General features: G+C 46.2%; 1 protein-coding gene and 1 long non-coding RNA gene across 6 annotated transcripts; one reads left to right on the plus strand and one right to left on the minus strand.

Annotated features, from left to right (window-relative positions):
* On the plus strand, positions 1–23055 carry LOC143505020 (multidrug resistance-associated protein 1-like). 3 transcript variants are annotated; one of them, XM_076996089.1, is made up of 31 exons: positions 1–275; positions 4272–4448; positions 4711–4836; positions 5531–5668; positions 9485–9610; positions 9733–9794; positions 10025–10156; positions 10693–10899; positions 11733–11910; positions 12004–12165; positions 12471–12563; positions 13132–13335; positions 13481–13627; positions 13849–13936; positions 14970–15039; positions 15412–15538; positions 15638–15814; positions 16828–16995; positions 17196–17379; positions 17467–17539; positions 18079–18196; positions 18491–18698; positions 18801–19111; positions 19424–19623; positions 19879–20005; positions 20294–20395; positions 20498–20644; positions 20888–21046; positions 21242–21408; positions 21540–21734; positions 21922–23054. In XM_076996089.1, the coding sequence occupies exons 1-31, from the start codon at positions 234–236 to the stop codon at positions 22028–22030; spliced, it is 4524 nt and encodes a 1507-aa protein (XP_076852204.1). In that variant the 5' UTR covers positions 1–233; the 3' UTR covers positions 22031–23054. The 3 variants fall into 3 exon arrangements, with proteins under 3 accessions (XP_076852204.1, XP_076852198.1, XP_076852199.1); XM_076996083.1 differs by having other exon boundaries at positions 17196–17539; positions 21922–23055; XM_076996084.1 differs by having other exon boundaries at positions 17196–17539; positions 18575–18698; positions 21922–23055.
* On the minus strand, positions 9209–17332 carry LOC143505070 (uncharacterized). Of its 3 annotated transcripts, XR_013127781.1 has the most exons (6): positions 17217–17332; positions 16903–16972; positions 11970–15782; positions 11556–11826; positions 10018–10894; positions 9209–9600 (listed from the first exon to the last, which is right to left on the minus strand). It is a non-coding gene; the product is annotated as an uncharacterized LOC143505070 (long non-coding RNA). The 3 variants fall into 3 exon arrangements; XR_013127769.1 differs by having other exon boundaries at positions 11970–16972; XR_013127775.1 differs by having other exon boundaries at positions 16903–17222.
* Positions 23056–23122: the final 67 nt, after the last annotated feature.

Here is a 23122-nt window from a genome sequence, read left to right on the forward strand (position 1 = left end):
AGAGAGAGAGAAATGAGAGCCATATCTTCCACCCACCTTTAGAAGGGCAGGCCAGCACTCTTAAACAGGACTGGCCCGACCACCTGGGTTCAAACCAAGCTGAGTGTGAGAGAGGGAGAGGACTGCACACAGACTGAGACTCAATTCCACTGTGAGGAGCGGAAAGTCACCTTAAGGTGCAGAGATTTACCACGGGCAGAGGAGCAGACGCTGCTGAAGAGGACCACGTCTGGATGGATGACCTCTGCTCTCTCAGCGGACTGGACCCTCTCTGGGTGAGTGACACCTGTGCCAGTGAGTAGATAAAGGAGGTCTTCAATAATGACCCCAACAGTGAAATGTAGTGTTTACCATCTACTGCTTCAGTGAAGCTGTTCTGAAGTGTGTGGTATGAATGAGTATGCATGTGTCTGATTCCTAGACAAGAACATTGTTTTCAACTTCAAACAACCTATTGCAGTGAGTCATACATCCCTGCTGCAGTGATTCACTCAGCAACCCTGTGAACCGTGTAGATGTCTGGCCATTTCCAGTAGTGACAGGACACTCGAGATGGAGGCTTCCACAGATGTAGGCAAATCCTCCATATAACCTCTGACCACACAAGTTTGACCACACTAATTACAGTCAGCTCTGCAGGTTTGTGGGGGTTAGGACCACACTGATTACAGTAATCCCTCCAGGTTCATGAGGGCTAGGAGTACACTGATTATTAGTTTACAGGTTTCTGTTTGTGAGAGGTAAAACAGATGCCTTCTGACCTACTGTGTTTGCCAACATTTTGTCGTAGGGTCGACTGAGTGGTCAGATGTGGGAGGTCCACAAGAAAAACAAAAATGCAACACACCATAGATACAACTAGATACTGTAGATACAACTACAACTAGATACTGTAGATTCAACTACATACTGTAGATACAACTACAACTACATACTGTAGATACAACTACAACTACCTACTGTAGATACAACTACAACTAGATACTGTAGATTCAACTACATACTGTAGATACAACTACAACTACCTACTGTAGATACAACTACATACTGTAGATTCAACTACAACTACATACTGTAGATACAACTACTTATTGTAGATTCAACTACATACTGTAGATACAACTACAACTGCATACTGTAGATACAACTGCATACAGTAGATACAACTACATACTGTAGTCCTTGGAATACAGCCCAGTCCAGAGACCTTGATTAAGCCCTGCCAACTGACAGCGTTTGTGTTACGGCACCCATCACTGTGTGTTATGTTAATCATAACTATGCTAGGCAGAATAAGTACGTGTACCATGGACCATGCAGCGCACATGTATTTCACCCCACGGCCTCATCGCTCTCTACTGGGTCATTCATCACCTAAACTCGTTAGGTTATCCTAAGGGGTCACGCTAACACTGAGTTTAGGGTTTGTATAGTCATAGAGTCATGTAGCTGCAGTGCTGTAGCCCTGTCACACACACTGGTGTTACCATGGCAAAATATTTCACAACGTGGGTGAAAGGTTGTACACACTGGGCAGTGCAGGGCATGATGTCATAAATCAAACTCTCTGACTAGCTTTGTGTTTTTCCGAGAAGGGTAGATAACAGCAGGTTTTCTGCAAGTCAGCAAAACAGGACACATTAGAAGGCTGCTCTCCAGGGACAGATGTATTCTCTTTACCTAAAAACATTGTATTTTTTTAAAGAACTGCATTTTTCTAATTCCCAATGACTCAATATCTAATTAATCCTGATTCCTAAATCGGGGCACATCTGGAGGGTGTCTAAGGTTTACTGTACTTATTGCTTGATATTTCTTATTTTTAACACTTTAAACATTTTTGTCAAAGCAGTCTAGAACCTATGTTCTATTAGAACATTAGAAGCAAACCCGCCCAGTACAGCCACACTCACACTGTCTTGTTGGATCCCCCCGCTAGGTACAGAATTTAAACCTGATTATAAACCTGATTATAATCCAGAAAAGTGCTGCTTACTGTCATATGCCCCACGGACTAATCCATTATGTCAGCCAGCAGCTTTTCAGTATTTAAATGCTTTAAATTCCAGACTTTAAGGCTGCAGTTCTTCAGTAACGACTAAACACAGTTATATCCAACATAGCAACTAAACATGTTTACATGTTTACATGACAGCAAGACAACACAGGGACAAGGGAATTGAGGAACTTAGTACTTGGAGAGGATTTAATTGATTTGAGTTGGGATTTGAGTGCATGTCTGAACTCAATGGCTCACAATAGCTGTCTTCCCTCACCTCACAGCACAGCGAAGAGACCTACAAAGACTGAGTGTATGTGACGATGTGGGGAGCTTGTGGCTTTGTTCGGCCTTTCTCCCTCTTTCTCCTTCTCTCTCTCTCTCCCTCTGTGGTGTGTGGATCGCAGTGTGATGCCACAGAGCCACTGAAGACCTGCCAGCTATGCTGCTCTCTTATGCTGCCATGCCACAAAACACCTTCATGCCTGCATACAATATTTCTCAGAATCCTGCCATTGCCCAAAGCGCTTAAAGTCAAACAAGTTCTCAGAGATGCCATATCGCTTCTAAAAGCAGGACCTCTTTTTGACAAGTTTGGACTTGAGGTTTTGGCAGGTTTGGAAGGTTACACAGATGTTCTACCTGAGAAGGCCTCTCTTGCTTCTCAGACATCCCAGAAATCACAGCGCTGTGTGTCATCCCTTCTGTGTGTGTGTGTGACACAGTCTTGCAGTTACTCAACCACACATTCTCAGAGCTGGATCAGCACATTTCACCTGTGGGCAGAAGGTTCTCGTAAACCATCCCAATCTTCACCACAATTTATTTAGCTTTCAAAATCACTCACAATGCTTGGAACAACTGAAACATGTGTGAGGCTGTGTGTGTGTATGTGTGTGTGTGTGTGTGTGTGTGTGTGTACGTGTGAACACACGCATTTGTGCAATTCAGACTTTATACCTTTATCTTCGATTCCTTTCTATTAGCAACAACTGAGCAGCAAAACCACCATCATTCAGTCACTGTGCATTTCTGTTAGACGTTCCACAGAGCAAGAGCAAGTGTGATGTAGCGAGTAATGTCACCGTGAATCATCTAAAAGGAGAAATGGCTCCTGAGGTTTGGACCCCTGCCACAGAGACGCTCCAACCACCCGGGTCCTCGGTTGCTGCATTTAACCCTGCGGTTAGAGAGGCAGATGTGTCTGCACTGAACGATTCGGACTGCTCTCAGACTTCATGCGTTGGGCTCACATCAATGCTCAGCTGCCATCTCGAAGACCTTGTGGACAGGGCAACACCACGGAAGAGCAGGCTCAACAGCCCTCACTACCATAATATGCCACTGTAAATAAACCACATAAATGCTTGTGCTGGATCGTTGAACAGGGTTAATGTAGTCATGCAGGGTGTAGTTTCTCCATCTGTTACAGTCAGCTAATGATCACACTCTTCAGCTGCAGTGCCAAAGAACACACTACACAACACAACACAGAAGTAGGACTGTGTGCACAAAGACGGCTAACGCACACAGATCCACATGCAGAACACCAAGCCCAAACAGCACGATGTAAATGTGCAGGAAGAAAGGCTTTTAAGATCTAAGGGGCGTGGCTTAGGGATTGCATGCGTACAGTAGGCAATATCAGACATGCCAGAGTTTTCAGGCCAAAAGACATCACAAAACATAACGCACGCTATGTAATTCTCCCAATAGCAGCTACTGATCTTCCCTTAGGCTGCACGATTCCAGTCATAAACATGAAAGCCAGTCCTGAATCAACTGCGCTGATCCGCGTAGGTGTTGGTCTGGAGCTCTGAGTGAACACTGTACCAGAGAGGCGGTCCGTGTCACCTGAGTGACAGCTCATTTAACTGCCGTGTGCTCCTTACCTCTCTGGCCTGCAGCTAACATTAAAACACTTAACAAGTCAGCAGTGAGGACATGTTCAAAGAGGATGAGCTTTCCCCAAACACGCACATAATACAGACCTGCCACATGAATATGGAAATCAATAATACCATCTAAATGAATCATTTACAGAATTTATTTATTGTTTCACAAAATGTATAGAATGGTTACATGATCCAACATCATGGTCCAGTTTCAGAGACCCTGATTATACTGGTCCAGATTAACAAGAATTTCCATTAGCTATTTAGTCAAACACTGGGCTTAGTCAACTTTTGGGCTCTAAGTGACATTTGAGAGCAGACTGCTATAAATATTATGATGAAACGGAGTTTATACTGGAGTTGTGTGTGTGTTTCAGGACTGGAACCTGACATGGTACACCCCTCACCCGGACCTGACCCAGTGTTTCCAGCACACGGTGCTGGTGTGGCTTCCCTGTTTCTACCTCTGGCTCTGCAGCCCGTTCTACCTCGTCTACCGCAGGTTCCAGGACCACGGCCGCATTGCTGCGTCCACTCTCTGTGGTGCCAAGACGGTGAGTCAGAAGGGATGTGAGGAGGCCGAGCACACCTACCGCTCTGCAGACACGCCAACACACGCTGACACGCTGGCCGTGTCTAGTCTTACTGACCCAATGCTTTGGAGTCTTTGAGCAGGGGAGAAATCTTCACATGCACTAAATGCAAACAGCAGATTTAGTTGCACCTGAGCACGTCAGACAGTACTGTGCATTCTGATAGAACATCACCAGACTGCATATTCATCTTGCTCTCTCCCTCTCTCTGTTGGCTGCCTAGGTTCTGGGTTTGTGTCTGGCCTCATGTGGCTTGGTGGAACTGCTCTACCTGCTCGTGAAGAGGAGCAGAGACATTGATCATCACATGGTCTTCCTCCTTGGCCCCAGCATCCGCAGCCTCACTATGGTAACGTCTACACTACTCCATCACTATGCTCATCACTATACTCCATACACCTTTATCACTGTAAAAGCTCCATTAATTCACAATCACTTGAAATTCTATTACACAGGACCATAAGTTTCTCAAGATGCTTTAAATATTCTAAGCCCAAAACTAAATCAAAAGTTCTTTTAAAGTCATGTTATACACACACTTGCCTTCAGTAGGTATGTTTGACAGAACACTGAAGAAGGAGTCTTCTATTTAAACGTGCTGTAGGTTTTACATTTAAGTGCACAGATCTGGCTGTCTGGACATAGAGCCGGCATCCTGTCCTTTCCCAGAGAGATCAGGACAAACAAGTCTCTTTCCCTCGTGGTCACTGCAGACACCAGGTTCAACAGAGCTCTTCTTCACAACCAGCCCCACCACATATCTCACTCCACGCCCTGGACACAGACTAAACATTCACAACGTACAGCACTTCCGTCTACAGGCCCAAGATGGCCCGGTCTGAGGGGCATCGGCGAAACATCAAAATTTCAGCCAGGGAACCATTTGTAAACACTGGCTGTAACGTTCAGGGCTTCAGCACACTCTCATATTAGCACTGTGCGGAGGACACCTCCACCTGGCCTCCGTGTTTGCTCTGTCCAGATGTTTTCTTCTCCACCCTAAAGTCTGCAGCTACAGCAGTGACCCGATCCTCCATCCGCAGGTGCTGGCTGTGTGTGTAGTTCAGGTGGAGAGGATGAAGGGCTGTCGCTCTTCGCCCTTCCTCTTCCTCTTCTGGGCACTGGCGGTGCTGTGCTCCCTGGTCCCCCTACGAGCGCACATCCAGGCTGTAGCTGAACAGGTGGGCTGAACATGCACTGCAGCACAACACTCCCCAAACACACTGGATTTGCTATATGCTACACATACTTGTTTTTAGTGTCCCAAAAATAGCACTCTATTGGGACATAAACCTGATGTCTAAGGAGGTGCCTTAGCTTCATCAGTCTTCACGTTTCCCATCTATTTTTTTGTCTGTACCTCAGCTCTAGTGTTTGCTTCCCACAGACCTGCAATGCTGTAATGACCCAATCGGTCTCCTGACCAGCGATGCGTTTATTTAGCAGTGTGTCTGAGGTTAGCTCGGCGTGCCAACACAGGAAGCACAGGAGGGCTAGGCATGAACCATCCACTTCGGCTGCTCCTTCTCCAGACAGACACCAAAACCCCCACAAATTCTTACATCTGCGGGTGCCTTCACCACACATCTCCGTTCCCCTGCCTGTCTGGAGGTCTGTGGGCATCACTCTCCCTAATCACGGCATCTCTGCACACACTTAACAATCATGCAAAGATCATGTGTGTGCATCGAGTAAACCTGCATATTTTGTTTTCAAGTGGACTTTTATAGGGTCTGGTCTCACAACTGCTCTTTAGCAGAGCTGATAAACACTGTGGGACTATGTCTAGACAGGCCCAAAATGGAAGCCGCCCAATCAAAGCACAGACACTAGCAGGACACTCCCACAAGAACCAAGAACACCCATTTTTACCCCACGCCAGCTAGTCAACTCATAAACATAAACAGCACATGGGTTGCAGGTCTGGGATCAGTCACTGTGGCGTGATCAGGTATCAGTTATAGAGCAGCTGCAGGTCTGAGCAGAGGTGGGACCAAGTCAGTGTTTTGCAAGTCTCAAGTAAGTCCAAGTCTTTATACCTCAAGTCCCGAGTCATGTCTCAAGCAAAGACACTCAAGTCAAGTCAAGTCTCGAGTCAAGACAGGCAATAGTCAAGTCAAGTCCCAAGTCTGAAACTTGGAATTTCAAGTCCTTTCGAGTCTTTTTTTTTTTTTTTTTACCAATGTTGCAGGTATATTTCAAATGTAAATAATAGACATGCGTTCTTTTTTAAATCTGTATTCTCCTCAAATCTTGATAAAACATGTGCAACTGAAAACACGAAGTATAAAAAAAATTAAAATTACACCTCTTTATTGCACAGTTCAATTTGTTAAACTTAGCTGCAAAAATATTCATACTTTAAACTACAATTTTCCAGAAATAAATATTCTGTGAAAAAGTCTTAAGTAGAACTCCATGTTCAAATAAAAAGTGCTGATATTTTCACAGTACAATACAAAGAACCATAACAGCATTTTCCCTCTCTTCTCTTATCTGGTTTCTTGGAGAACATGAGTGACACAAGACAAACAAATATAAGAACTGAACAATTAACAGGAATCTGCAACTTTAGACATTTCAGTAAACTATTCTGCATTGCATTTGCTGGCCAAAAGTCTGTATGTCATTTGTGCACGATGAATGATGTCCCCATAGCTGAAAACTCGCTCCACTTTTGTCAATATATTTTTTTCTCGACGTAGATGTCTTCAAATACACAATCCATGCTGAGATAGAACTGGATATTATGATGGTGACAGAGAGAGGCTCTCTTCCCCGAGTTCAGATACAGAACCCAGTGTTGCCAACTCTCACGCATTGAGCGTGAGACACACGCATTTGACCGTCTTCACACGCTCTCACGCCACACATCCGATTTCTCACGCCGGAAAAAATCTAGTTTATTTACCTCTGATCCACGTCTATGATTCAATGAGTTACTAGTTCGCTCTGGCACCAACCACTGGCGATCGATCGATCGCGATATAATACTTAATTTGTGTCCATTTTACACCTCGCCCGGTAAAAATTTACGTTCGCCAACCCCCCATTTGATTGGTTGTGCTGCAGCTCATGCACACACACACGTACAGAGTGTGGAAAAGCAGAGGACTGGTCTGCGTCAGAAGGACGGAAATGAAATTAATGGGGCGCACTTTATAAATATTAATATGCGTTTTAAAATTTAGATTTGTGGTAAAAAAAAATCAAGTCTTTGCAAGTAAACAGGTTCAAGTCCAATTCAAGTCCCAAGTTATTGGTGTAAAAGTCCAAGTCAAGTCTAAGTCTCTGAATATTTTTTCAAGTCAAGTCTAAAGTCTTAATATTAATGACTCGAGTCTGACTCGAGTCCAAGTCATGTGACTCGAGTCCCCACCTCTGGGTCTGAGATCAGCCACAGTGGTATGTTCAGGTAGCAATGACAGGGCAGCTGAAGGTCAGGGTTCAGCAGTGCTTACTGAGCTCTGATCAAACTCGTTGCCTATGTGCAGAAAGTCTAACAACTCAGTGACCTTGTGCTCTGCTCTGAAAGTGTCCCTGTAAATAAGTGAGTTATGCACCCAGGTGCGAGTTCTCCCAGTGTTATATGTGTAGCAGGGAGTTTTGAAATGTGCTCTTTATTACTGCGTTGCCCAGAACTGTACAAGGTTGCCTGAGTAAACGCAGGTTGTGTTTACACAACCTTAGAGGCAGCTGTATGTGGCAACTGACCTACATTTTTTCAAGACTCAGCCATCTGACAGAATTTGGGTCAGCAGCCCACAGAGATGGATGGCGTCCGTCGAGCAAATCTGCACTACAGCCAAGCTGCGTTACTGTTGCTGGGTCCTGTCTCCGGCTCAGACCCCACACTGGGCAGCCAGATCGAATCAGTGCAAACGCAGCACATCACTGGCTTCAGATCAGTTTTATTTGCCCGGCCACAATAGAAATGATCACAAATGCAGGAGGTCCACAACTAGAGCTGTAACGAGGAAGCCACTGGCTACAGCCGACAAACGAACGCGTCCCGGTACGCTTTGCCCGCCCCCTAACCACACGCAGGACAGCGTGGAAAACCAGAGCTCACACTTCTCATCTGACATTTAATGTCCGTCCTTGACATTTTGTTTTGATTTGTTGTCAGTACCCCAAGGGGCCCCTTCCTGCGTAGAGCTGTCGTGACTGAGGCCTGTCATTACCATGCCTTGCAGAAGCCATTTGCAGAAATAATCCGCACCCAGTGGTTTGGGGTACACCAAGATTAAGGAGTATTCAGGAAAGACTTATCGAGTCATTAATCCTGACGTGGGGTTGCGGTAGGCACGGCAACAACTGATTGAAAGGGAGCTTGTTGTTATAGGAACACTCCAACACTCAGCAGCGTTCACCACCATCCACCCTAACCCTAGGAGGGTGGGGGGGTGATACAGCCTTCTGCTCCAACCGTCTCCACCTGCTCCCTATGCTGCCATGCTCAACGTGGCCCTGCAGGAAGCGTGGGACTCCTGTGGTGCAGAACACTTCTCTCCGGTCGCGAGAAACCCCGCACAGGGGCCTCTGAGCTCACAACAACCCACCCCAGCACCCACATGCCAGCCCCCGCGTCTCTGACCCGCTGGGTTCCGTCTGCTCTTCAGACATAAACAATCTGCTTTTTTCTTATTTGCAATAATGTTACTGTAGACAACTTTAGACAATCATCTTCAGAACCTCTTACTTTATTTTTATGACAGGAATGATTTTTTTCTGTGGAATTCAACATTTATTTTTATTACAGACTTTTTTTTTCATTACCATTTTACTCTCAATCCTGTTTGTGCATACTCTAACATAGACAATCCTACTTTGGTTAAAACTTTCCACAAATGCACTGGAATTCAAAACAAAGACCAGACCATATTTTACACATGTAATGCTTGCATTGTTATTGGATGGTATGGGGTTAGTGTTCTGCAGGAAGGAGCTGGGCTCCTTCTAGAGTGTCTTCACCAGCAAGCCTCCCTGTGTTGTAGGGTTTCCCAGAAGACTCCGTGCCAACACTGGCTTTCTTCACATGCTTCTCCTTGCAGCTGGCTCAGTTGGTTTTGAGCTGTTTTGCTGATCAGCGTCCCGGCATTCTGAAACCGGCCTGTGTGAAGGTACCATATCATTCTGAAGCCCTTATGTGTTTTGAGTGTTGTTTGAATATGAAGGAATTCTTAATAGTTTTGAGAGATAAGCAAAAGACGCTGCTGGTAACATATTTATGTTTGTCTGATAGAACCCATGTCCCGAGGAAGATGCGTCCTTCCTGTCTAAACTTTTATTTTGGTGGTTTAGTGGGTGAGTAGATGTGTCCTTCCTGTCTAAACTTTTAATTTGGTAGTTTAGTGGGTGAGTAGATGCTTTTTCTGCTTTCAAGACATTATCAGTAAACAGCAAAAAAGTGTGTGTGTGTGTGTTTGTGTGTGTGTGTGTGTGTGTGTGTGTGTGTGTGTGTGTGTGTGTGTGTGTGTGTGTGTGTGTGTGTGTGTGTGTGTGTGTGTGTGTGTGTGTGTGTGGACACCTTTCAGCCTGGTCACCCGAGGCTTCCGTTCACCCTTGAAAGCTGAAGATCTCTGGGCTCTGCGGGGAGAGGACACTTCGGAGAAGATCATGAGTGATCTGGAGAGGGAGTGGTCCACACACTGCACTAATCCTCAGCAGTAAGACAAGTTCTATGTTCATTTCACCATCAGATCCTTTATATGTAGAAAGTCCTCAGTGTAAACTTAGTCAATCAGTTCACCAGAAATTAAGATCACCATCCATGATATATACATGATATTTACGTGATACCTCCATAGTAAAGTACTGAATTACAATCAAGTTTATTCTAATGACACATATACTTACATATACACACGCATTCATGACCACAAGTGTTGACTGAATAAGAGCATTAAAATACTATTTACACAGTAATGACATAATACCCCTTTTACCTACAAAAATAATTAATTATGTTAATTAAGGATTAATAAGTTGAAGACTAAACCTCAACAAACATCCACAAGATATACGTTTTGCATTGTCTGCACCTCTAGAATCAGGCACTTGGCAAAACACCCTAAAGCCAGTTAATGCTAGAGTTCTCCTGTAAGTTCACCTGTGCTGTATAAACTCTGGGATATCTGAGCCCATACTGAAGGAGTGTTGGTCCAAACCCTGTCGGTTAATCTGCTGCATGGTGTGTGTCCAGGCAGGAGGAATGCGAGAGCTGTCCCCGACCTCTCGGCTACAGGATCACAGAACAGACGCAGCTGCTACAGAAGCTACGGGCGGAACAGGGCTCCGGACTTCTGCTGCTCCGCACACTAGCCAGAACCTTCGGGCCATGCTTCCTGTCAGGAACGCTGTGCCTCATCATCCAGGATGCCTTCATGTTCTCCATCCCGCAGGTCCTGAGGTGAGAGGGACAGGACACTCGGCTTTGGGTCTTCTGAGCACTGCGTATGAAGAACGTATACGGCACACATGTCCACACCTGTCCTGACACCTGTCCTGACACCTGACATAATTAGATGGGAAGTCTAAGAGCTCCTCAGAACCCAAAGCCAGCCACTCCATATTTTCAACTCCCATCTGTGAGAATAGAATCTAAGCAGACAGTACTGAAGACGACCAGGAGATCCACAGAATCTTTCTCAAGGGAGAGCTCACCTCCAGGCTCAGTTCAGTGCAGGATGCCTAGCGCCCACATGTTCCCGTGGGTAACAGCGGTGAGCTGGACCGCCTCTGGCTGCCGCACAGCCCAAACGCAGCACTGAGCCAGACGACCAGCCGGCGCCGCCCACAGGGAGCTGCGGTGAGCAGTGTGATCCAGGAGCACAGAAGCCCCCCCCACACATCCTGACACATACCCCCCCCCCTCCCCCATGTGGGAGAGCAGCAGTAATGGCTGCTATGACAATAATGGTGGGGTTTTGTTATTAATGAAACACGTCACACACTGGTCTGCTCTGCTGTAGCTAACGCTACGCTCAGCTGCTACAGTGCACATCCAAGTGTCAACATAGTACTGTACACTGAGTTTACATCACATATAGAAAGAATTAAACACACCCGAGTTGTTGTTTCGCAGATTGACGTAACTTTTAGTCAGGTCTCCATTGTAGTTGATCTCTCTCTCCAGCCAGATCATCTCCATAAATCTCTTGGTCCAGCCAGATCTCCGTAGTAGATGTTGTTCTAGCTCAGGCATCAAGAATGTGGCATGACTACTCTTCTTTCATTCCTCAGTCTGCTGCTGGGCTTCATGAGAGATGAGGAAGCCCCCTTGTGGAAGGGGTACCTATTTGCAGTCAGTCTCTTCCTGCTCTCCTGTCTGCAGTCCCTGTTCAACCATCAGTACATGTACACCTGCTTTACTGTGGGCATGAGGGTCAAAACTGCCATCATGGGCCTCATCTACAGAAAGGTAGTGCCCCTTGTCCACAATGGCAAACATAATGTGATATTTCTATACTTGCGGAGCACCTTTTTCAGCGTTTATCCTCCCGTCTCCCTTCAGGCTCTGGTCATCAACAGCGCCGCCCGCCGGACCTGCACGGTTGGGGAGATAGTGAACCTGGTGTCTGCAGACACACAGAAACTCATGGACTTTGTGGTGTATTTCAGCGCTGTGTGGTTGGCACCCATCGAGATCGGCCTGTGCCTCTACTTCCTTTGGCAGGTAATGGAGACCTGTACAAGCCACACAGAAGCTGCACATGCCTGTAACACGGAGCACACTGGAGGGGAGTTAGCCAAGGTGGCTACGCCATAGTAACGCAGATCATCAGGGTGGTTTATGAATGTAATTATTGTTTAGATCCTGGTTTCCATTTGGAAGAATATATGACAAAGGATCCGTAAGGTTTCATCTTCTCCATGTATTTGTAACTAGTGTATGGTTTTTAATTTTAGTACCAGGGAGCAGCACATGAAGCTGGCAGCTCTGCTGTGTATTGACTTTTGTCATTTACGTACCTACTGTAGCGACTGGGCCCATCAGCTTTGGCTGGCATCGCCACGGTGATCCTCATCTTTCCTCTCAACGGCCTCATCGCCAAGATGCGGAGCAAACTACAGGTTTGACACATGCCACGCCCACCAGCCCAACAAACACCACGCCCCTGGCCATGCCTCCAACCACACCCCTGGTCACGCCCCTGACTACACACCTGACCAAGCTTTGGCACCTCAGCAGTGCCACGGCCGGTTGCCATTAAACAGGCAGGAGTAGATGGGCACAGGCAGTCAGGAGTGTATCACGCCCTAACGCCCACCACTCCATTCATATAGAAGCCTCCCACAGAGCACTCCCCACTGATGCCAAAGCAGAAACCCAGTATTTGGTTTCTCCTGAAAAACAAATTCATGGTGGCCTGCCAGGGTGCGCTCTTCTTTGGTCTTGTCTCCTGTACAAAGTGTTAACAGCCATGTGGACTGAGTTCAAAGGTCGTACCTTTAACACATTAAGTACTAAAGGTGGAGTTTTTTTTCATGCAGGCACCTTGGCATATTTGAAAATCCTCATCACCAATCTGTTATGTAAAATGTAAAATGTAATGTAAAATGTAAAAAACAATGTAAAAAGGCAAAGATCAAATAAGCACATTAGATCAAGTCTGGCTTATGTGCATTTAAACACACTCAGGAGGTCCAGATGAAGTACATGGATGGACGTATCAAGCTGATGAATGAGATCCTGAATGGGATCAAGATCCTAAAGTTCTACGCCTGGGAGAAGGCCTTTCTGGAGAAGGTTCTGTCCTACAGGGAAAAGGAGCTCCAAGCCCTGAAGAAGTCTCAGATCCTTTACTCCATATCCATCGCTTCCTTCAACTCCTCTACTTTCCTGGTATGCTTCACAGAGATCCTCATCCTCAAACAGCAATAAGCTTAATGGTTAATTACTCAAGCAGTTAATTAAGCAAGGAACATTCTAAACAATGTCATGCGATATATGACCTCGTAACTGAACCAGAGCTTCTCCATGTCCTCAGATTGCATTCGCCATGTTTGGAGTGTATGTGCTGACCGACGAGAAAAACGTCCTGGACGCTCAGAAGGTGTTTGTCTCCATGGCACTCATAAACATCCTGAAGACCCCTCTGAGTCAGCTTCCGTTTGCCATGAGCTCCACCATGCAGGCATGTGTGACACCACAGCAGATGACACACGGCTGTCTCACACTCCACACAACCATCTCAACAACAACACTCTCAACCTTACACACTCCACATAACCTTCCCAACGACAACACTCTCACCCTTACATGGACAGGGATTTACCTCTCCATATAATATATATCTTATTTTTGTTGTTGATCTTTGTAGTTATTCTCATTTCCTGCTGTGTCATATCCCTCCAGGCTGTGGTTTCTCTTAAGCGGCTTGGGAAGTTCCTCTGTCAGGATGAGCTGAGGCTAGATGGTGTGGTGAGAGTGCCCTACAGCCCTGGTGAGTGTGTGTGGGGAGAGTGCCCTACAGCCCTGGTGAGTGTGTGTGGGGAGAGTGCCCTATAGCCCTGGTGAGAGTGTGTGAGGAGAGAGCCCTACAGCCTTTGTGAGTGTGTGTGAGGAGTGTCCTACAGCCTAGTGTTCTGCTAACGCTACATGGTAAACAAGCTCGAGTCACTCATGTCACTGACCAAACCGCAGGTGGATTACATCATAACACTTATGTGGAAAGTGTGCTTGTTTCTGGCTCATGAAAGCACAGACGGAAACTTAATACAGGATCCTCAAAATAATACAGCTCTCAGTCAAACCTGTCAAAACACTGTCCTTTAAAACACATCGTATGGACATCTAACAGGAAACTGACCAGGCTGGGTTGACATGTAAATGTAAATGAGAGTGATGTTGTCCTGGAGAGTCCATACCTCTCTGCAGTAAGACATTCACATCAGGACATTCAGGGTTTCTTGACACTGTCGAGTTGGCAGTGGGGTGGGTGTCAGCTGGGCGTAGGATGTGGTGAACACGTCCAGCTGAAGAACACGACCTCATGCGCTGGCCGCTGGCCATTCTACAGTCCACACTTAGAATTGGGATAGAGCCTGGAGAACAGGATGTTTTCGGAGGGAAAGAGAGCCCACATCTACGCCATCGCCTACGCCATCATCTGCACCATCGTCTATGCCTCTCCATCATTACTATCGATTCCCACACCAGCATGAGCAGTGGGCACATACAGTGCATAATTAGCCCACGCGTCCTTTCCCACTAATAGGAGAGTGCTTCCTGACAGAAGCATATGTTGTTAACATGTGTTATGTTGTTATGGAGAAACATGCCAGGAAGCGTATGGAGGCCACATCTGAGCTCATTATAATGTTCTTCTGTAACACAAAAATAAGTCATTAGTGCTCAGAGAAGGAAGTCCAGGAAGTGTATGGTAAACTGTAATATACTAATGAGGTGTGGTAGGTTAGCAGGCACAAAAATGTTTCCACCATTATGAACACATGGCACTTTGGTCTTCCCTTCAGACGGCAACAGTGTTGTGATTGAGAACGGCACTTTCAGCTGGTCCAGAGACGGGCCACCATGCCTAAAGCGGTGAGTTACATAACCGGGTTGATTTTAGTTTAAACGTGCTTGAAAATTTAACAGAGTTAAATTCAATTGAACTGGATTTTAAATTCAAGCTTAAATTGATCTCAAATGTAAAGCCCAGTTAATGCCATCAGAGGAAGTGACGACACAATGAGTGATCACTCTAACTCACCTAATGGGGCTGTACAGTATGGGCACAAACACTCCTATATTACTGTAAGCGTGGTATTATATTAAAATGAAGTGGTTTATATGGCCTGGTCTGCAATATGACATGATAATGACATATGATTAAGAATATCTAAGCAGATTGTGTGACTGGTCAGGACAGTCACAGCACACAGTAAAAACAAGCTCATTTGCTGTGTTGTACAGAGTGAATGTGGAAGTTCCACATGGGTCTGTGGTGGCGGTGGTGGGCCACGTGGGCAGTGGGAAGTCCTCCCTGCTGTCTGCCATGTTGGGCGAGACTGAGAAGAGGAGCGGGCACGTGACCGTGAAGGTAACATCACCCCACAACCTGTCCCACATCTCCTGGCCAACAGGTTACAAAGCACCAGTTTCACACTGACTGACAGATTCTTCCAACATTTTCCTGCAGGGTTCGGTGGCGTACGTACCCCAGCAGGCCTGGATCCAGAATGCCACCCTGCGGGAGAACGTCGTGTTTGGGCAGGAGAGGAGGGAGAGCTGGTACCACAGAGTGCTGGAGGCGTGTGCCCTCCTCCCTGACCTGGACATCCTACCTGGGGGAGACACCACTGAGATAGGAGAGAAGGTGGGATGCCCTGTGAACACTGCTGACATCGATCTCTGGCATTAGATGCAAAGAATAATGTTTGGATTCTGAACACCAGCTGTGCGGTTCAGCTGCATCTGCTTTCTAAACAATGCAAATATAAACTGGCGTGGGTGACTGACATTAGTGTACTGCCCTGTGCCATTGTCCAGGGTCAAACCAGGATAGGTGTCAACTCAGGTTTGATTTTATTGGCAAAAGAAGCAGAAAAAAACATTAGCTCTCAATTTGTACTTTGAGAAAGTGAAATTTGTGAAAATGGGTTTCTAACAAACATATGTGCTGTCAATCTTGAAATGTAGCATTAGTTAGCATGTGCTAACTGATAGCCCACAGGCTTTGATGCTCACACGCTGGCTAGTACAAACAGGTGTTTGCAGCAAATGAAGAAATTAAAATGTTTACATACTTATATATTTATATAATAAAGATTTGCATAGGCCTACGTAATAAACTCTGAACATTGTTGTATGGTTGGTGGACCAGGCTTATTATTGCTAAACATTATTTAGCAATATTTATGAATGTGTCATCATTAGCACTGATGTTATCTGTCGAATTCTGTGACTGCAGACTGTACATTAACTCAAACTGTCACTACACTACCATACACATTTCAGTGTAAGGAAACAAACTGTAATTGATCAAGTACCCATTTGCGCTCATCAGAATATGTGATCCTTTTCTACATTCAACCAATCAAAATGTTTTCAGGTATTGTCATCTTCTGACATTAATTTGCACAAAGGTATTTATGACTATCAGCAAAGCAGCACACAGCTGTCAGCAATCACGTCACCTAAACACATTACAATTGGTATTTAACTCAATGATGGTACACTTGGGTCACATAATCTGACAGTCAACAGTCATCAGAAATGGTGACCTGTGTGCTGCTGACTGTGTAGTCACAGTGTTCGGTGGTGACATTTCAGTGTAATACAGACATCTGCGTTTGACTTGAGGTTATACTGATAGACACGTTCCTGCAGGGGCTGAACCTGTCTGGAGGACAGAAACAGAGAGTGAGTTTAGCACGAGCTGTGTACCGAGCAGCCGATGTGTACCTGCTGGATGACCCGCTGTCTGCTGTCGATCCACACGTGGGCCAGCACATCTTTGACAAGGTCATCGGCCCTAAAGGGACACTCAAAGATAAGGTAACGTTTGCTTGCGTGGCGTTCCATTTTTTTTTCCCTTTGTACTGTAAATCCCAATTACTGTCATGATAGTCACATATTTATTTTGATCAAAGACGTGTGTTAATTACGGGTGTCGTGAAACAAAGTATGACCTGAAGGGAGATCTCAGCTTTGTGGTTTGTGTGTGTGTGTATATGTGTGTGTGTTGGTGAGAACAGACGCGCGTGCTGGTGACCCACGGGCTCAGCTTCCTGCCGCAGGTCGACCTCATCCTTGTCATGGTGGACGGAGAGATCACGGAGACAGGCTCGTACTCGGAGCTGCTGGGCAGACAGGGAGCCTTCGCAGACTTCGTTAAAACTTTCGCCGGCAACGAACGCCAAGACAGCTCAGCATACAGAGGTGAGAATGTGTCACTTCTACAAAAAAGGCAGAAAAGAAAGATGCTTAGGTCAGTGTACCTAAAAATACTACTGTGTTTCCTTTCAGGAACGAGGACGCCGGTCTCTCGACTTAGCATGACAGATTTCTCCATTGATCTGTCTCGAGAGCAGCTTATCAGGTAAAACAAATTAACATACTTAAGCTTTCATCACCTAATGTCTATCAGATCTGGCGCACTTAACCCCTGCCCCCAGGGGACTACCTTTGTGTACATTCTGCCTTGAAACACCTCCTTCATCACCTGTATTAGACCAGTGTTTCTCAATCGCATGCTGCCGCAGTGTTCTAAATGGCTTGGTAATTGACTCTATCTACCCTACATAGTGAAGATCAGAGTAGTTCATTATGTAGGAAACTGGACAGTGAAACAACTGTTTGATGTTGGATTAACAACTTGCCATAGCAAAAATGTACCTCAGGCTTAACTATCATAGCTAATGGTAAACAAAATTCAACAGGGTACAGACCCTGTCTGTCTCATAGTCACAGTGTCTCATAGTCCCCAGGCTGAGTTCCCCATTAAGAACCATGATATAAAATAACTCCTCCCAAACTGGTCCCAAACTCCTACTAAACTTCTACCAAACTGCTCCCAAACTCCTACCAAACTCCTACTAAACAGTCACAGACTGAACTCCCCGTACATGTTTTATGCAGCGGAGACATGGGTGGTGCCAGTATTCAGACCATGGAGACCTTATCGGACTCCGAGCAGAAACAGGACCCAGAGGAGCTTGGCAAACTCACCGCGGCGGACGAAGCCCACACCGGCAGGGTAAGCACCGCAGCTGTGACGACCCCATCTGGCAGCGACATGACACGTGTTCAGTAGGAAGAGAGTGGGGAGAAACAGTACAGGTTTCCCAACAATACACTGTAGACATGTAGACATGTTCAGGAACAGCGTAGGGGGTGCGGCTGAGGGTGAATGAGCTTTTCAGTTTCCAAACACCACCTTGAGGTCTTAAAGCAATGATTACAGACTCTAATTGCCGTTGATTTTGAGCACCATTGTACACTAAACACTGATCAACATGCTCTTCCCTCGTTGACGTCATGTCCTCCCCAGGTGAAGCTGGAGATGTACGGGGAGTATTTCAGGACCATAGGTCCCGCTCTCATCGTCCCCATCATTTTCCTCTACGCCTTCCAGCAGGCCGCCTCTCTCGGCTACAACTACTGGCTGCGGGTGTGGGCTGACGACCCCATCGTCAATGGCACTCAGGTGGACGCCGACGTGAAGCTGGCCGTGTTCTGTGCGCTGGGGTTCGCGCAAGGTCGGCATGGAAACGGCTTCGGCCAGGAGGACCCATCCTCCATCTAAGCTTCGAGGTGTTCCGCCAGGCCGGCGCAGTAACGATGCAGTTGTGTCGTTTCAGGGGTCGCCATTTTTGGGAGCACGGTGGCCATCTCTCTGGGTGGCATCATCGCGTCCCGATACCTCCACCTGGACCTTCTCAACAACGTCCTGCGCTCGCCCATGCACTTCTTTGAGAGCACACCCAGCGGGAACCTGCTCAACCGCTTCTCCAAAGAGATAGACGCCATCGACTGCATGATCCCCGAGGGCTTTAAGATGATGCTGGGATACGTGTTTAAGATGCTGGAGGTGGCTGTCATCGTGCTGATGGCCAGTCCTTTCGCAGGACTCGTAATACTGCCCCTCATTCTCTTCTACACCTTCATCCAGGTGAGCAATAGTGAGGTTCATAACAATAACCTTGATTTAGGAAGCACTTTTCAGTGGAGCAACAATCTTAACATTTCCACCTGCAATCACAAAGATAAATTCCTGTATGTGTGAATCTGATATTGGGTGTGTAAGAAGGGGTAAATATAATTTATGTTTATGTTTGGAGTTATATGTGGGTGAAACTCAAGTGTTCATACCTTGAAAACAGCTGTATTTTAAATATATGAAAATATTGTTTTATGATCTAGAGATCTTTGAGTGTCCTCCATCGTGCTGCTTCTCCCATCCCCATCTCTGTATGAATTTTAGAGCTTTTACGTGGCTACGTCCTGCCAGCTACGACGGCTGGAGTCGGTCAGTCGGTCGCCCATCTACACACACTTTAACGAGACGGTCCAGGGAGCCAGCGTGATCCGAGCCTTCTGTGTGCAGCCCAGGTTCATTCTGGAGGCCAACAACAGGGTCGACCGCAACCAGACCACCTACTTCCCCAGATTTGTAGCCACCAGGTCAGAAAAGTGACACCACACACCTTCTAGTACAGCAATTCTATAATTCACACCTAGAGGGTGCCATCATTTCACAGTTTCACAAACCTGAAGGCCCTGTTTTTAAATAATGTATGGTTGAATAACTAGCTGATGAGCTGTAGCAGGTGTCAAAGTGTTCTATCGCCCAGGGCTATAACTTGAGATGTTTGTAGTTTTGTGGCAGTTGTGAACAAACCACCAACCACATGACTTAAAGCTGAACCACTATTGCAGGTGGCTTGCTGTCAACCTGGAGTTCCTGGGTAACATGCTGGTTCTCGCAGCTGCCATCTTCTCCGTGATGGGCAGAGCAACACTGAGTCCTGGGATTGTCGGCCTGGCCGTGTCGCACTCTCTCCAAGTAAACAGATCCCATCCACAAACACAAACAAATACAAACACAGACAGATCCTATCCACAAAGAAACAAACACAAACAGATCCCATCAATGAAGACAAGCACAAACAGATCTCATTCATGAAGACAACCACAAACAAACAGATCCCATCCACGAAGACAAAAACAACCGGATCCCATCCACAAACACAAACACCAGAGTTCATACTCACCATGCACACAGCCTGCAATGTTGTCTGATTGATCTGATCCTCGCATGCGGTCTACTTCATCACAGTGAACTACTCCACAGGTGACAGGAATTCTGAGCTGGATTGTGCGGGCATGGACAGATGTGGAAAACAACATAGTGTCTGTGGAGAGGGTGAGGGAGTACTCAGAAACACCCAAAGAGGTACTGTCTCCACCTCCAGCCAACGTCTCGCATCCCTGTATGTAAACATAGACATGTGCGGGGGCATTGGGACTGACACCGTCCCTCCTGGGTGGTCCACAGGCAGCCTGGACAATCGAGAACACACCACTCCCTTCTACATGGCCCCGAACCGGCACCATCAAATTCCAAGAATATGGACTTCAGTACCGGAAAGGTCTGGACTGGGCCTTAAAGGAAATCACTCTGAGTGTCCAAGAGAGGGAGAAGGTGAACAGTTGGAATTTACCCTCTTGTGTAACATATGCTCAGTGTAGGCAAAAAGGAGAAAACATGGCTGCTTCTTTGTCGTGTGTGTTCAACTCATTCTTAATGTATTTTAACACATTTCCTTGTTTTATTGGTCATTATTCACTTTAATCATTTGTTTCGTGCACCTCAGTCTCAACTCACTATACAAATAAATATTATTATTATTGTGTTTTGTTGTTGTCTACGCCGTCTACTCTGTAGGTTGGGATCGTGGGAAGGACAGGGGCGGGGAAGTCTTCTCTCGCTCTGGGAATCTTCCGCATTCTTGAGGCAGCAAAGGGAGAGATTTCCATCGACGGGATCAATATTGCTAACGTCGGCCTGCACGACCTGCGGTCCCGCATCACCATAATCCCGCAGGTACGTGGCGATGAAAAAGCGTTAAATGAGAATCCAGCAGGTGAGAAGTGACCGGGCACATCCGTTGTCCAGTAAAATGGAAGCTTTGGCAATAACACATCCCTAAACATGCAACAAATGCAGACGTGACCATGTACCAGCAGGTCTGTGCAGTGCACACCTGTGCTTCACCTCTGACCTGCTCTCGTGCCGTAGGACCCCGTGCTGTTCTCAGGGTCTCTGCGCATGAACCTGGACCCCTTCGACAGGTACTCTGATGAGGAGGTGTGGAGGGCCCTGGAGCTGGCGCACCTCAAAAGCTTTGTGTCGGGCCTCCCGGACAAACTGCAGCACGAGTGTTCAGAGGGAGGAGAGAACATCAGGTACGCAGACACGCTCGTTCCTCTCGTAACTCCGCCTTTCTCCGCTCACCCTGTCCGAGTTGCCGTGTGCTCTGTGTGCGGCCGGTGGCGTCCCGAGTGAGTGACTCTGCTTCTCCGTGTGCGCGGGCCAGTTTGGGGCAGAGGCAGCTGGTCTGCCTGGCTCGAGCTCTCCTGAGGAAGACCAGGATCCTGGTTCTGGATGAAGCGACGGCCGCCGTGGACCTGGAGACAGACAACCTGATCCAGTCCACCATCCGTACTCAGTTTGAGGAGTGCACAGTACTGACCATCGCCCACCGCCTCAACACCATCATGGACTACACCAGGTGAGGCAGAGAAACACAGAGGAACACGCCCTCGTGGCCACTACTGGCCCTCAAGAAAAAGATCTTTGGATTAAATTTAGATTAAACTATTAGTGCACTGATAATATTGCATAGACAAGATGGACAGCCAGAAAAATCACTGCTCCAATGAAAAGTCGTTGCCAACCTGTTGAATTATTGCTTGCAGAGTGATAGTGATGGAGCGAGGACACATCACAGAGATGGACTCTCCAGCCAACCTGATCACTCGGCGAGGCCAGTTCTACCGGATGTGTGAGGAGGCTGGTCTAGTGTGACTGTCGGAGTGCCCATCACCATTTCATCATGACTATAAAATGAAGAGTTCGAGACATTACATAAAGTAGAATATCAAAGACTTTCCTGTGAGTAAAATGGCAGACTTCCCACTCTAAGGGAATTCCAAACGGCCTCAGGGGGGCGCTCCTTCTGTTCCGAGGGATACAGGGTATTCAGGGCAGTGAGGAGTGACACTGCTGCTCAAAACTGGTGCTCTGCTAAAACAAAACAAAGCCAGTATGCGTCGTCTAGTTCAGTAGGTTAATGCTTTGCTTATGTATGCGTAGGTCGGAGGTTCGAAGGGAAATGACTGTTAATCTCGTCTTACGACAATGTGAAGAACAAAAGGGAGAGTTTCCTTATTTATTATTCTTTTATTACCCAAGTTTAGCATGAAGAATATGCACCCTTGAGTACGGAAGTTAATATTCCCACGCACACTGCTTCCCTGGATCAGCATCTCAAAGCGGGAACATGCGTTTATGCTGCGATATTAAAAGGACTTTTCAAAATTATTAGTTATTGAAATGAACATGTGTAATACACATGACATTTTTTTTCATCCAACAATGTAAGAATACAGGATAATAAATTCCTGAGAGATTAATAATGCATTTCAAAGGCTAAGGCAGGGATAATTTTACCAAAGAATTTGAAAAAGATCAAGTTACATTTTTTTTTTTTTTTTTACATGGAACATGAAGAATGTTAAACATGTGCATTTATTATTTTTCTTACAAAATTCCTCAGTCAGAATCTGCTGGAGTCGTGTAATGGTCACCCAGGTCACACCCCCCAGTATCTGGGGAGGAGTAACGTCTACTCAGGTTTTGCATAGGTGTACCATTGTGCTCATTTTCATGAGGACTGACCAATCAGCTGCATGGCTTCCTGACTGAGGTTTTAAGTATTTATTTTCTATATTTTTAGCATTTTGTACTTTGTATATTTGTATATATTTAGCTTCATTTCATTAAATACTATTAAACTTGATTTTTTTTCAGAAAAGCAATAATCAAATAAATATTTAATCTAATATCTAAATTGTGGTCTTGTTTTTATGAAACCCAACAGGCAGCAGAGTCTACCTG

The sequence above is a fragment of the Brachyhypopomus gauderio genome, chromosome 2 (genome assembly GCF_052324685.1).
Source record: "Brachyhypopomus gauderio isolate BG-103 chromosome 2, BGAUD_0.2, whole genome shotgun sequence".
In the NCBI taxonomy this organism is placed as follows: domain Eukaryota; kingdom Metazoa; phylum Chordata; class Actinopteri; order Gymnotiformes; family Hypopomidae; genus Brachyhypopomus; species Brachyhypopomus gauderio.

Excerpts from the sequence above, each read along its gene's own strand:
- LOC143505020 (XM_076996083.1), top strand. The coding sequence starts at position 234 with ATGGATGACCTCTGCTCTCTCAGCGGACTGGACCCTCTCTGG. Across the intron at positions 18,699-18,800 it reads TGCGCTGGGGTTCGCGCAAG|GGGTCGCCATTTTTGGGAGC; the intron begins GTCGGCATGGAA and ends GTGTCGTTTCAG. Across the intron at positions 20,645-20,887 it reads GTGTCCAAGAGAGGGAGAAG|GTTGGGATCGTGGGAAGGAC; the intron begins GTGAACAGTTGG and ends TCTACTCTGTAG.